Here is a 14,892-nt window from a genome sequence, read left to right as displayed (position 1 = left end):
GCTCAGTGAGTTAAGGATCTAGCGTTGCCATGAGCTCTGCTGTAGGTGACAGATGTGGCTTGGATCTGGTGTTGCTAAAGCTGTGGTGTAGGCCATCAGCTACAGCTCTGTTTCGACCCCTAGCCTGGGAACCGCCCTGTGCCTCGGATGTGGCTCTTAAAAAAAAAAATTAGATGGTCTCATTATTTTTTTTGATAGGCAAGAAATAGATTTATTAAGATAGGACGCTTGTGAGAGTTGCCAGAGGGCAGGCACAAAAGCTCTTGTCTCATTATTTATAATGCCAACGTTAATCATTTGGTCCAGGAGTTCCCGTTGTGGTACAGTGGTTACTGAATCCGACTAGGAACCATGAGGTTGCGGGTTCGACCCCTGGCCTTGCTCAGCTCAGTGGGTTAAGGATCCAGCATTGCAGTGAGCTGTGGTGTAGGTCGAAGATGCGGTTCAGATCCTGAGTTGCTGTGGCTCTGGCGTAGGCCGGTGGCTACAGCTCCGATTGGACCCCTAGCCTGGGAACCTCCATATGCCACAGGTGTAGCCCTAAAAAGATATGAATCAGGGGTTCCGGTTGTGGCATAGTGGAATTTTATCTTTTCCTCTGCTTATTTGTTCGTTATCAGTGTGGATTCATGTATTCTATAAGTTATAATCCATTGCTATAATGATTTATTTGAATGCTCTATAGTCTGAGATGTGATCACTACGATCATCTTCAAGCTGGCTTACATGACTTTTTTTTTTTTTTTGACATATCACCGACATTTATTTTGAGCACATCTTTATTTTCTGACACAAGATATTGCAGGCTCATCTTGTTTTGTTTTGTCTTTTTTTTTCTTAGGGCTGCACCTGTGGCATGTGGAGGCTCCCAGGCTAGGGGTCAAATCAGAGCTATAGCTGCTGGCCTATGCCACAGCCACAGCAACGCCAGATCTGAGCTGTGTCTGTGACCTACACCACAGCTCAGGGCAACGCCGGATCCTTAAACTACTGAGCAAGGCCAGGGATAGAACCCACGTCCTCATGGATACTAGTTAGGCTCATTAACCACTGAGCCACAACAGGAACTCCCAGGCTCACCTTGTATTTTCCCTACCCAGCACTGGAATCAGCCATTTGCCTAAGGAGCCCTAATATCTTTTAGGGTTGGCATTTAGCAACCTAGATTTGGCTCTAGATTTGTTCTTTGATTTTGGAGTGTCATTGCTTCTAGTCCTTTCAGTGAGTAGAACTAGAAATATATGCTATAAAAGACAAATTTATGCTAATACCTTCAATCTAGTCCAACCCCCAAAATTGCTTTTATATCTTCCCTCATTTAATATTTGTATCTTCCCCCCCCCTTTTCTTTTTTTTGGCATTGTCCATGACATATGGAAGTTCCCAGGCCAGGGATTAAAACGGTGAACCAGCAGTGACCTGAACCATAGCAGTGACACCACTGGATCTTTAACCTGATGCACCAGCAGGGAACTCCTGTATCTCCCTTCTTCCACAGTGAGAATCCTGGCTCTTGATATCAATATTTTTACATATTACATTACAAACAGTATATTTTCAGAATTGCTATATTCATATTACTATGAAAAACCTACTTAGAGTTTAAAATTTGCTTGTAGTTTTTTTTTCCTTTAGACTAATGGTATATAATCAAAGTAGGGTGTTCCGCTACACAAGCCCCTGCAGTGACAACACTGGATCTTTAACCCACTGTGCCACAAGAACTCCATATTTAATCTTAAAAATATTAACAATGGAGTTCCCATTGGCTCATCGGTTATCGAACCTGACTAGTATCCATGAGGACTTGGGTTCGATCCCTGGCCTCGCTCAGTGGGTAAAGGATCTGGCGTTCCCCTGAGTTGTGGTGCTTCGGTGCGGGCTGGCGGCTACAGCCCCAATTGGACCACTAACCTGGGAACCTCCATATGCTACTGGTTCATCACTAAAAAGGCAAAAAAAAAAAAAAAAAAAAAAAAAAAAATTTTAACTTCATTCCAAAAGGCAAAACTATACAAACTGGTGTTTTTTTGTTTGTTTGTTTTGCTTTTTAAGGCAGCACTGGAGGAGGCATATGGATGTTCCCAGGCTATGGGTCTAATTGGAGCTACAGCCGCCCACTTACACCACAGCCACAGCAACACCAGATTTAAGACTCGCCTGCGACCTACACCACAGGTTATCAGATCCTTAACCCACTGAGCAAGGCCAGGGATCGAACCCTCAACCTCATGGCTTCTAGTCAGATTCGTTAACCACTGAGCCAGAACAGGAACTCCAAAGTCATCCTAGTTTTACATATGATAAACAGAACTGGGCCAGACAGGAAACTTCTACTATATAGGACTTTTATTATTTTTTTAGATAAGGTAACTGGATGTTTAACAAAAATCAATTATGAAACAAAACTTTAAAAAGACATAAGTGCTTTCTTACAACTTTAGTTTTGCATCCATCCCCTGAACAAAATGACAATTCTTTTTAAAAAAGCATTTGCTCTCTATAATGAAATTTAAATCCCTTCGTGCCCAATAAATCTAAATGTGTGCATGAGTAAACACTTCAGAAAATAACTTTTGACGTCTGCTCTGTTCCGCTGACAAAGTATTCCACAAACTCTCGTTCATTCACTTCTAAAAATCTCCCTCAGTAATATTATTTCTGCTTTCCTGCTTCCCCCCCACACACCTTTTTTTTATGTCTTTTTGCCATTTCTTGGGCCGCTCCCACGGCATATGGAGGTTCCTAGGCTAGGGGTCGAATGGGAGCTGTAGACACCAGCCTACACCAGAGCCACAGCAACGCGGGATCCGAGCCGCGTCTGCAACCTACACCACAGCTCATGGCAACGCCGGATCCTTAACCCACTGAGCAAGGGAAGGGATCGAACCTGCAACCTCATTGTTCCTAGTCAGATTCGTTAACCACTGCGCCACGACGGGAACTCCTGCTTTTCCCGTTTTAAAAAATATTTTGGAGGCCGAATGAGGGACTTAAATAGCTCTGTCACATGGCTAGATCCAATTTTATTGAATACTGGGCAAAAGAGGTGTATTCCAAAGAATTCTAAATGAGTCTCTGGGGAAGATTATGTTTCAGCAACCTTTAGCCATCTTGAACTCGGAAAAGCCTCAACGCTTCACAACTGCGCACGCGCGTTTGAAAAGCCGCTAAGCGCGCCATTTTTACGTCTAAGGCAAGGGGCGGTCCATCATCCTTACCGGACCAATGAAAAACCTCCAGATTATCCTTTTTCTACTGGCCAACGGAGACCAATTAGAAGTGAACCTTTTTTTAGTGGGCGTCTAGCTGTAAAGTTCTGTGACGTAATATGAGGGGACTAGGGGCGGGGCTGAGCTGGACCAATGAGGAGGGCCAAAGGCGGTTTGCCTGTTCTCACGCCCAACCCTCAGACCCAGCCTCGGGAAAGTTTCCCCTCTAGGAGGCAGAGAAGCGAACGAGGCGGAAAAGAGAACATGGCAGCGCGTAGGTGGATGTGGTGTGTTTCTGCGACCATGGCGATGGCACTGCTGCTCGTTTACCAGGTTCCCTCAGCCTCTGCCCAGAGGAAGAAGGAGGTGAGGACGCTATTTCCTGCAACACGGGCTTTTCCCAACGAGTGGGGCTTGAGATGGTCTGTTTTTTCCTTTCCGATCCCTTTTTTCTGCTGGTTCTGTGTCTTTGGTAGCTCCACTTCCGCCGTTTTTGGAGTTGTGGGGTTCGCGAGAAAAGAAACTGTAACACCTTGTCTTCTGGGATTGAAGAGTCTGAGAGTAGGGTGGAGAAGGTGATAGCCCGGCTTCTTTAGGCCTGTGGATGTACATAGCTGCGAGTTTTGCCACTCATTTGAGTATGGGCCCCGTCAGGTGGTGGAGGGAAGTTCGATGTTAGGGCCATGGGGTAGAATATCTGAGTCTTTCTGCTGTCAGTAGATGTAACTCCCTTTTAGACGTGTAAGAGCTATATAGTTTTGAGCGTTTTCACTTCAGGAATGAGAGGATTAAACTGAAGAGCAAAGATAATGCTAATTTTTTTACCAAATAATTGATTCGAAGCAATTTACCAGAGTGAAACTCAAACCATTTTCATTTGCTAAATATCAGGCGTGCCAGGCACTGTTCTAGGAGCTTAGTGTACATAAATTAACCAAACTAAGATCCCGTCTTGTGGAATTTACTGGCTTTGGCAAGTAGAGGAGACAATATTCTTTAGTCACCATTAAGCAATCCTAACTGGGAAATTTTAACATTGTTTTGAAACGTTTGTTACTTAGAGCCGTATGCTCTTAGAGCTTTAAAGATTACTAGCAATTATTTATGCTCTATAATTTTATGAATGAGGAAACCCAAGTCCTAAGCTTACACAGTTAACAGTTGCAGAAAAAGGACTAAAATCCTAGGTCGGTCAGTGTTATGCTATTTCCTGTCATCCCGTGCTTCTTTAGTACACAATACCTGTACACACACTTTAAAAAGATACCATTTAAACATCTCAGATACTTGTCAAGTTGTGCTGAATTTTAAAAGAACCTACCTTCTCTGTTTCTGAATATTTGTACTATTCCACAAGAAAAAAAAATAAGCTAGCAAGTTAAAATGAGTTACTTATTAGATTGGCAAAAGTAAAATTAAAAATATCAATTTTAGAAGATATGGTGAAATGAGCAGGCTCATACATTTGAACTAGAAATTCATGTACTTTTTAAGGAGGATTCAAAGCCACTTTTAATGTAGAAAACAAGAGGTAGAGCAATACACAATTTTATATTCTAGAAACCTTTTATGTTAAAAAAAAACCTATATGTGAGTGTATATATATATACAGAGAGAAACCTTTGTAAGGATATAGAACAGTGTCTGTCTCTAGGTAGTTGAGATTGTTTATTAGGGGAACACTTTAACTTTTTTTTTTTTTTTTTTGGTCTTTTTGCCATTTCTCGGGCCGCTCCCATGACATATGGAGGTTCCCAGGCTAGGGGTCTAATCAGAGCTGTAGCCGCCAGCCTACACCAGAGCCACAGCAACTCAGGATCCGAACTGCATCTGCGACCTACACCACAGCTCACGGCAATGCCAGATCCTTAACCCACTGTGCAAGGCCAGGGATGGAACCCGCAACCTCATGGTTCCTAGTCAGATTCATTATCCACTGCGCCACGACGGGAACTCCAGAACACTTTAACTTTTTATCTTACATGCTGCTATTGTCTAAATTTCTACAATGACTACTTACTCTTTTTTAATTAAATGAAGATTTTTGAAAACTAGTATTTCTTTTTTTTTCTTTTTTTTTAATTTTATTTTTCAATCAATGGAAAAATGGGCAAAAGACCTGAATAGACATTTCTCCAAAGAAGATACACAGATGGCCAGCAAACACATGAAAAAATGCTCAACATCGCTGGTTATAAGAGAAATGCAAATCGAAAACTAGTATTTCTACAACTTAAAATATTTATTCATTTATAGTCTTACTAAACTAGAAGCAAAAGAGCTTAGCAGGGGATAGATTACTTTTAAAAGGAATCAGCAATGAATTTTGTATTTTAAAGTTGTTAACATAGTGGATTTTATGTTATGTAAATTATATCTCAAAAAAAAAATTAAGGAGTCAGAATCTTAACTCCCTTCCTATCATGCCCACTGTTCAAGACCCTTATCACTCTCACAAATCTATTGCCATAACTGCCTAACTGGTCATCCTTGAACTCATCCTTCCTAGTGTTGCCAGAGATGCTAATGTGAAAAACTGAAAACCAAAAGGCTAAAAAAAAAAAAACTTGGTTTTGGAGTTCCCATTGTGGTTTGGGGGTAATGAACCCGACTAGTATCCATGAGGATGTGGTTTCCTTCCTTGGCCTTGCTCAGTGAGCTAAGGATCCTGTGTTGCTGTGAGCTGTGGCGTAGGTTGGCAGCTGCAGCTCCAATCTGATCATTATCCTGGGAACTTCCATATTCCCCATGTGTGGCCCTAAAAAAAGAAAAAAAAAACTGTTGCAAAGTATTAAAGGGCTACTATAGCCTGTCTCTGGTCTGCTTCTTCCAGTTTCATCTCAATTCAAGCTCCTTGTTGTACTATTCATACTGAATTACCTGCCTGCCTTGATATTTCTATACTCTCTTGCAAGTGTCCAACTTAGTGGTATCCCTCTTCTCTCTCACCCTACGCTCTTAGTCACCTGAGGGTTCCTGCTCTTTAAGTCTTAGCTCATACATTACCTTCTTCCTCAACTAAGCATTTCCTGGTTCCCTCAGGTAAGTGGAGATGAATTGAGCACATTGTGTTGTCATTGTTTAGGTACCAGTCTTTCCCATTAGATTGTGAGCATCTTGAATACAGAGATTTTTTTCCACTGAGGTATAGCTGACTTACAATATTATGTGAAACACTATGTTCAACATAGTGTTTCACAATTTTTAAAGATTATACCCCATTTGGTTATGAATACACTTTTTTGGCTTTTCTTAGGTTCGCACCTATGGCACATGGAAGTTCCCAGGCTAGGGGCGGATTAGGAGCTACAGCTACAGGCCTGCTCCACAGCCACAGCAATGCAAGATCCAAGCTGTGTCTGCGACGTATACCATAGCTCATGGCAAACGCCATATCCCCGACCCACTGAGTGAAGCTAGGGATCAACCTTGAATCCTCATGGATACTGGTCAGATTCGTTTCCACTGCACCACAGTGGGAACTCAACACTTTTATTTTTTTTATTTTTTTGTCTTTTGTTTTTTTAGGGCTGTACCCGCAGCATATGGAGGTTCCCAGGCTGGAGGTCTAATCAGAACTGTTCCTGCTGGCCTGCGCCAGACCCACAGCAATGCCGGATCTGAGCCATGTCTGGGACCTACACCACAGCTCACAGCAATGCTGGATCCTTAACCCACTGAGCAAGGCCAGGGATCAGACCCTCAACCTCATGGTTCCTAGTTGGATTTGTTTCCGCTGCGCCAAGATGGAAACTCCCACAGACACTTTTAAATTATTTATTTTCATACCAGCAGTGTCTGACAATAAACATCTAATTAATTAATTAATTGTGTGCATGTAGACTCAGGAATCTGTTCTTTCACATGCAGGTTTGTTTAGGGCACACAATCTAAAACTGGATTTTCTCATCAGTAAATAAGGAATAATATAGGCTGGTAGAGATATTTTATTTTATTTTGTTTTTTGCCATTTCTTGGGCCGCTCCCGTGGCATATGGAGGTTCCCAGGCTAGGGGTCTAATCGGAGCTGCAGCCTCTGGCCTACACCACAACCACAGCAACGCAAGGTCCGAGCCACGTCTGCGACCTACACCACAGCTCATGGCAATGCCAGATCCTCAACCCACTGAACAAGGCCAGGGATGGAACCCACAACCCCATGGTTCCTAGTCAGATTCGTTAACCACTGAGCCACAACGGGAACTCTATGCTGGTAGAGTTATTTTAGTTTTTACCCCTTTCCCCTCTAAATGAGCATGTTTTGGCCCATTTTATTAAAAAAAAAGATCACCGTGGTACTACTTAGAGACACTTAAAAATATTGCAGAACATTTCCCTTTTTTGTTGTTAATTTTTTTTTTTTTTGTCTTTTTGCTATTTCTTTGGGCCGCTCCCGTGGCATATGGAGGTTCCCAGGCTAGGGGTTGAATCGGAGCTGTAGCCACCGGCCTGCGCCAGAGCCACAGCAACGCGGGATCCGAGCCGAGTCAGCAACCTACACCACAGCTCATGGCAACGCCGGATCCTTAACCCACTGAGCAAGGGCAGGGACTGAACCCGCAACTTCATGGTTCCTAGTCAGATTCGTTAACCATTGCGCCACGACGGGAACTCCTGTTGTTAATTTTTGAAAAGATCATTTTAAAAAAATCCCAGGTCTATCCACCATAGTAGATTTGGCTTTATTTTTATTTTTTATTTTTTTGTCTTTTGTCTTTTTAGGGCCACACCCATGGCAAATCGAGGTTCCCAGGCTAGGGATCTAATCAGAGCTACAGCTGCCGGCCTACACCACAGCCACAGCAATGCCAGATCCGAGCCATGTCTGCAACCTACACCACAACTCCCAGCAACACCAGATCCTTAACCCACTGATTGAGGCCAGGGATTGAACCTGCAACCTCATGTTTCCTAGTCGGATTCGTTTCTGCTGCACCATGACACGAACTCCAGATTTGGCTTTAAATAGTAGGGTAATGTCTGATCTTATAATCTAAGTATTCTTTTTAAAAAGACAAGTATCCTAAATGAATGTTAAAATCACTCAAGCTCCTCATAATTGTCTGTTGTTAAATGGAATGCTACCCTACTTATCTGATTATTTAAACTTCTAACTGTTTTCACTGGTACTCATTCTCTAATATTTATTCAATGCCTTCTACATGCCAGGTATTGTGGTTTACATGTATTATCTCTAAGGCTCACAATAACCCTACAGTATAAGTATTAGCCCCATTTGAAAGATGAGGGAACTGATACTGAACAAGAGACACATTAGGAGTTTGCCTAAGGAAGCACCATTCTGAAGGCTGATCTGGGGTTCCACCCCTTTTCTGACTCTAAAACCTATGCTAGGCCACAAAGGCTTGCTTTGCAGTGACTTCTTTTATCTTTTTTTTTTTTTTTTTTTTGCTTTTTAGGGCCATTCTCGTGGCATATGGAGGTTCCCAGGATAGGAGTCTAATTGGAGCTACAGCAACTGTGGGATCCAAGCTGCGTCTGTGACCTACACCACAGTTCACGATGACGCCGTATCCTTAACCCACTGAGTGAGGCCAGGGATCAAACCCACAGCCTCATGGTTCCTAGTCGGATTCACTGCACCACGATGGGCAGTCTGGCTTCTTTTATATTTATGGCAAATTATTTCCCCCTGTGGTAGAAGGGATGTTGCTTATCCTTGCAACTGGTGTCATTTTATAGAGGCAACGTGATAATATGAAAAGTCATGGTCTTTGACAAAATTATCCATAATTCTTGATCAACTTCTGGGAATCAGTAATAGAGAAATAATATGAAATATGGAAAAGAGTGAATGCACAAAGCATACTGAAGCATAATAAAAAGGATCTCAATAATGCTATCTGATAGTTTCCCCCTGCCATTTTCTCAGTTTTCAAAAAAAAATGTAAAATATTAAAGAGTATGTATGATCATTAGCAAATTATTCTGAGTCTTATTTTCCTTAGCAGTAGAATAAGAAAATGCCTATTTCTTTTCATATTGTGAAAATTAAAAGAAGTGAGGGCTGTAAAGTGCCTAATGTAGTAGAAGACATTAGATGAATATTAGAAAATAAAATAAGATTGTGTTGGAGTTCCCACTGTGGCATAGTGGGTTAAGGATCTAGCATTGCCACAGCTGTGGCATAGGTCGAAGCTGCAGCTTGGATTCGATCCCTGGCTTGGGGTCTTCCAGATGCCACAGTGTGGCCAAAAAATAAAAAATAAATAAGATTGTATTTCCTTGCAGTATAAAATATTTTTTCAACTGATCTTTTTGTATTGTTTTTATGAAGAATTTCAGAAAATATAATTACCTGCGTACTTTGACAAGGCAGGCAGTTATTGGAAAAACTTCTATATTCTCTGGCATTGCTTTGAGAACTGACACATGAAAATGTCACATGTGCAAAACCCCTGCAAATCATTTTTATTTTTCTTCTTAGGGCCACACTGGTGACATATGAGGTTCCCAGGCTAGGCTAGGGATAGAAGTGGAGCTGCAGGAGTTCCCGTCGTGGCGCAGTGGTTAACGAATCCGACTAGGAACCATGAGGTTGCGGGTTTGGTCCCTGCCCTTGCTCAGTGGGTTAACCATCCGACGTTGTCGTGAGCTGTGGTGTAGATCGCAGACGCTGCTCGCTGCTCGGATCCCACGTTGCTGTGGCTCTGGCGTAGGCTTGTGGCTACAGCTCCGATTCGACCCCTAGCCTGGGAACCTCCATATGCCGCGGGAGCGGCTCAAGAAATAGCAAAAAGACAAAAAAATAAAAAAATAAAAAAAAAGAAGAATTGGAGCTGCAGCTGCTGGCCTACGCCAGAGCCACAGCAACGTTGAATCTGAGCTGAGTCTGTGACCTACACCACAGCTCATGGCAACGCCAGATCCTTAACCCACTGAGCAAGGCCAGAGATCAAATTCGAGTCCTCATGGAGACTAGTCGGGTTCATTACTGCTGAACCACAGTGGGAACTCTACCCCTGCAAATCTTTAGCAAAAACCTTATCACCAAGAACCAAAGGCTAAATAGCATTGCAAAAGAAACAAATTGAGACATTTTCCAAAAATAAAACATCAAGGAGAGGGGACAGGAAGCTCTGTCCAGGAAGTACAGGAACCAAGAATGGTGCAGGTGGCATTTAAGGATACAAATACTTTGTTTACTGTCTTTCTCCTTCAGTCATTATCTACCAGTTATATTTCCAGATCTGTTCAATCTCACTCTTTTTTATAATGATTTTTATTTTTTCCGTTATAGCTGGTTTACAGTGTTCCATCAATTTTCTACTGTACAGCAAGGTGACCCATTCACACATACATGTATACATTCTTTTTTCTCACATTATCATACTCCATCATTCATGACTAGATATAGTTCCCAGTGCTATACAGCAGGATCTCATTGCTTATCCATTCGAAAGGCAATAGCTTACATCTGTTAATCCCAAATTCCCAATCCATCCCACTCCCTCCCCCATAACAACTGCAAGTCTGTTCTCAAAGTCCATGAATTTCTGTGGAAAGGTTCATTTGTGTCATATATTAGATTCCAGATATAAATGATAGACGGTATTTGTCTTTCTGTTTCTGACTTAACTTCACATAGTATGAGAGTCTCTAGTTCCACAGTCTAACTCTTTTTTTTTTTTTTTTTTGTCTTTTTGCCTTTTCTAGGGCCGCTTCTCACAGCATGTGGAAGTTCCCAGGCTAGGGGTCAAATCGGAGCTGTAGCCACCGGCCTACACCACAGCCACAGCAACTCAGGATCCGAGCCATGTCTGCAACCTGCACCATAGCTCACGGCAATGTCGGATCCTTAACCCACTGAGCAAGGCCAGGGATCGAACCCGCAACCTCATGGTTCCTAGTTGGATTCGTTAACCACTGCGCCATGACGGAAACTCCAATCTCACTCTTAGTTTAAGGATAGAATTAGAAATTTATTACTTAACCAGGAATTTTTTTTAAACTAATATTTGTAAACTAGTAGATTATTAGGAAAGCTATCAAAAATGTTTATTAAGGTACAGTTAATTTAGTGTGCCAGTTTCTGCTATACAGCATAATGACACATACATATATATGTGTATATATATATATATGTGTATATATATATGTATATATATGTGCGTGTACACATTCTTTTTTTTATACTATTTTCCATTATGGTCAGGAGATTGGATATAGTTCCCTGTGCTATGTAGTAGGACTTTATTGTCTATCCCTTCTAAGTATAAAAATATCAGTAATTTCTTTGAATAAATCCTGAACCCAGGTACAGCAAATTAAGTTTTGGGGGAAAGGGAGGTGTATTAGAGGAATCAGGCTGGTGATATTTAGCTTTATTACTTTGGAAATTCAAAAGAGATTTTTTTTTAGGGTCTCACTTGAAGCGTGGAAGTTCTCAGGCTAGGGGTTGAATTTGAGCTACGACTGCCGGCCTACACCATAGCCACTGCAAATCAGGATCTGAGCCATGTCTATGACCTATACCACAGCTCACAACAACATGGGATCCTTAACCCACTGCGCAAGGCCAGGGATCAAACCTGCATCCTCATGGTTACTAGTTGGGTTTATTACTGCTGAGCCACAAGAGGAACTCCTCAAGAGAAGTATTGACAGGAGTTCCAGTCGTGGCGCAGCAGAAACGAATCCGACTAGGAAACATGAGGTTGTGGGTTTGATCCCTGGCCTCACTCAGTGCGTTAAGGATCTGATGTTGCCGTGAGCAGTGGTGTAAGTCGCAGACACAGCTCAGATCTGGCATTGCTATAGCTTTGGTGTAGGCCGGCAGCTGTATCTCTGATTAGACCCCTAGCCTGGGAACCTCCATATGCCGCGGGTATGGCCCTAAAAAAAGGAAAAAAGAAAAAAGAAATTTTGACAGGATCAGAATGTAGCTTTAAATGATAGCAGATTCCTATATGCTATTTTTATTGAGCGATATTCAGTGATTGTAGGAAAGCTTATAGTTGTTAAGGGTTAATCTACTTTGCTAGAGCTAATTGTGATACATATTATACAAGCAGGTAGAATAAAATTAAACTGTTGTCTCACTGTACTTTCTTTGTCCTCTTAATCACTTACAGTCCTAAAATTTTCATCATACTTGATAATTACTTACAGAATTAGAGATATTGACTTCTTGTTAGTGAGATTCTTTTGTAGCCATATTAATTTAGATGTTTTGAGAGAAGAAAAAAACTTTAAGCTTACTTACTTAACTTTTTTTTTTTTTTTTTTCTTTTTAGGGCTGCACCGGAGGCATATGGAGGTTCCCAGGCTAGGGGTCGAATCCGAGCTACAGCTGCTGGCCTACGCCACAGCCAACACAATGCCAGACCCAAGCCTCATCTGCGACCTACACCACAGCTCACAGCAACACGGGATCCTTAACCCACTGAGTGAGGCCAGGTGTCCAACCCACAGCCTCATGTTTCCTAGTTGGATTCGTTTCTGCTGTGCCACTACGGGAACTCCAACTTTGTTGGTATTATGTTTTAATTGTGAATGTTAGTGGTCTGCATTTTGTTTTTGAATAGTTGAAAGTTATGTACTCCAAGAAGGGGAGAAATCAATTGATTATGAGTCTTTGCTTATAAATTTAACGTTTTCTTCATACTAAGTTTGTTTTTTTGTTTTCTTTTTAGGGTCACAGCTGAGGCATGTGGAAGTTCCTGGCTAAGGGTTGAATCAGAGCTGCAGCTGCCGGCCTAAACCACAGCCACAGCCACACCAGATTCAAGCCGTGTTGCTGTGGCTGTTGCGTAGGCTGGCAGCTGCAGCTCTGATGCAACCACACCTCACAGCAAGCCCAGATCCTTAAGCCACTAACTGAAGCCAGGGATCGAACCCCCCTTCTCATGGGTATTAATCAGATTCTTAAACCATTTAAACTGAACAGGAACTCCTATATTTTTTTTTAATTTAAAAAATTTTTTATTTATGTATTTTTTGTCTTTTGTCTTTTTAGGGCCACACCCATAGCATATGGAGGTTCCCAGGCTAGAGGTCTATTCGGAGCTACAGCTGTCGGCCTATGCCACAGCCACAGCAACGCTAGATCTGAGCTGCATCTGCAACCTACACCACAGCTCACTGCAACGCCGGATCCTTAATGCACTGAGCAAGGCCAGGGATCGAACCCGCAACCTCATGGTTCCTAGTCGGATTCATTTCCGCTGCACCAGATGGGAACTCCAGGAACTCCTGTATTTTGTTTTGAATAAATACCTTCAATGCCAATATAGAAATTTGATGTATATATTTTCTTTCAATTCTTTTTTTTAATTTATTTTTTATTGTTATTTCCCAAACACACTTTTTTTTTTCCCACTGCATAGTCTGGGGACCCAGTTACACATACATGTATACGTAATTTTTTCTCCCATTATCATGCTGCGTTGTAAGTATCTAGACATATTTCTCAGTGCTACACAGCAGGATCTTATTGTAAATCTATTCCAAGAGCAATAGTTTTCATCCATTAACCCCAAGCTCCCAATCCCTCCCACTCCCTCCCCCTCCCACCAGGCAACCACAAATCTATTCTCCAAGACCATGATTTTCTTTTCTGTGGAAAGGTTCATTTGTGCTGTATATTAGATACCAGATATGAGTGATATCCTATGGTATTTGTCTTTCTCTTTCTGACTTATTTCACTTAGTATGAGAGTCTCTAGTTCCATCCATGTTGCTGCAAATGGCGTTATCTGGTTCTTTTTATGGCTGAGTAGTATTCCATTGTGTATATATACGACATCTTCCTAATCCAGTCATCTGTGAATGGAAATTTGGGTTGTTTCCATGTCTTCGCTATTGTGAATAGTGCTGCAATGAACATGTGGGTGCATGTGTCATTTTCAAGAAAAGTTTTGTCCAGATATATGCCCAAGAGTGGGATTGCTGGGTCATATGGTAGTTCTATGTATAGATTTCTAAGGTACCTTCATACTGTTCTCCATAGTGGCTGTACCAGCTTACATTCTCACCAACAGTACAGGAGGGTTCCCTGTTCTCCACAGCCCCTCCTGCATTTGTTATTTGTGGACTGATTAATGATGGCCATTCTGAGTGGTGTGAGGTGGTATCTCATGGTAGTTTTGATTTGCATTTCTCTAATAATCAAGGATGTTGAGCATTTTTTCATGTACTTGTTGGCCATCTGTGTATCTTCCTTGGAGAAATGTCTATTCAGTTCTTTTGCCCATTTTTCCATTGGGTTGTTGGCTTTATTTGCTGTTGAGTTGTATAAGTTGTTTGTATATTCTAGAGATTAAGCCCTTGTCTGTTGCATTGTTTGAAACTATTTTCTTCCATTCTGTAAGTTGTCTTTTTGTTTTCTTTTGCTGTGCAAAAGCTTGTCCATTTGATTAGGTCCCATTGGTTTATTTTTGCCTTTATTTGTGTTGCTTTGGTAGTATATTTTCTTGAATGTTTTTTAAAAGTGTTAATAGAAAAAGTATTTGCAATAAGAGTTGTTTACAAACCAATTGCTTTTTATTCTTTTTATTTTAATTTTTTTTAGGGCCGCTCCTGTGGCATATGGAAGTTCCCAAGCTAGGGGTCCAACTGGAGCTGCAGCTGCTAGCCTACACCATAGCCATAGCAATGCGGGATCCAAGCACACCTGCTGCCTACACCACAGCTCATGGCAATGCTGGATCCTTAACCC

At 41.7% G+C, this 14,892-nt stretch overlaps 1 protein-coding gene across 9 annotated transcripts in view; it reads left to right on the top strand.

Moving 5' to 3' along the window:
- The first annotated feature begins 3,447 nt into the window (after positions 1 to 3,447).
- The window catches only part of MAGT1 (magnesium transporter 1), a 64,226-nt gene continuing 52,781 nt past the window's right edge, over positions 3,448 to 14,892 (top strand). For all 9 annotated transcript variants that reach the window (XR_014835627.1, XR_014835624.1, XR_014835623.1 and 6 more), the window contains exon 1: positions 3,448 to 3,578. Coding sequence is in view for 2 of the 9 variants with exons in the window: in XM_085008454.1 (XP_084864580.1) it covers positions 3,477 to 3,578 (102 nt within the window). In the remaining 7 variants the exon portion in view is untranslated. The remainder of the gene's footprint in view (positions 3,579 to 14,892) is intronic.

Source organism: Sus scrofa, chromosome X (genome assembly GCF_054392235.1).
Source record: "Sus scrofa isolate SSC_HxYL_T2T_F1_AM1 chromosome X, Sscrofa_HxYL_maternal_Yorkshire_Landrace_v2.0, whole genome shotgun sequence".
NCBI lineage: Eukaryota > Metazoa > Chordata > Mammalia > Artiodactyla > Suidae > Sus > Sus scrofa.
Note: the sequence above shows the minus strand (reverse complement) of the source record. Positions and strands in the feature narration are given on the sequence as shown.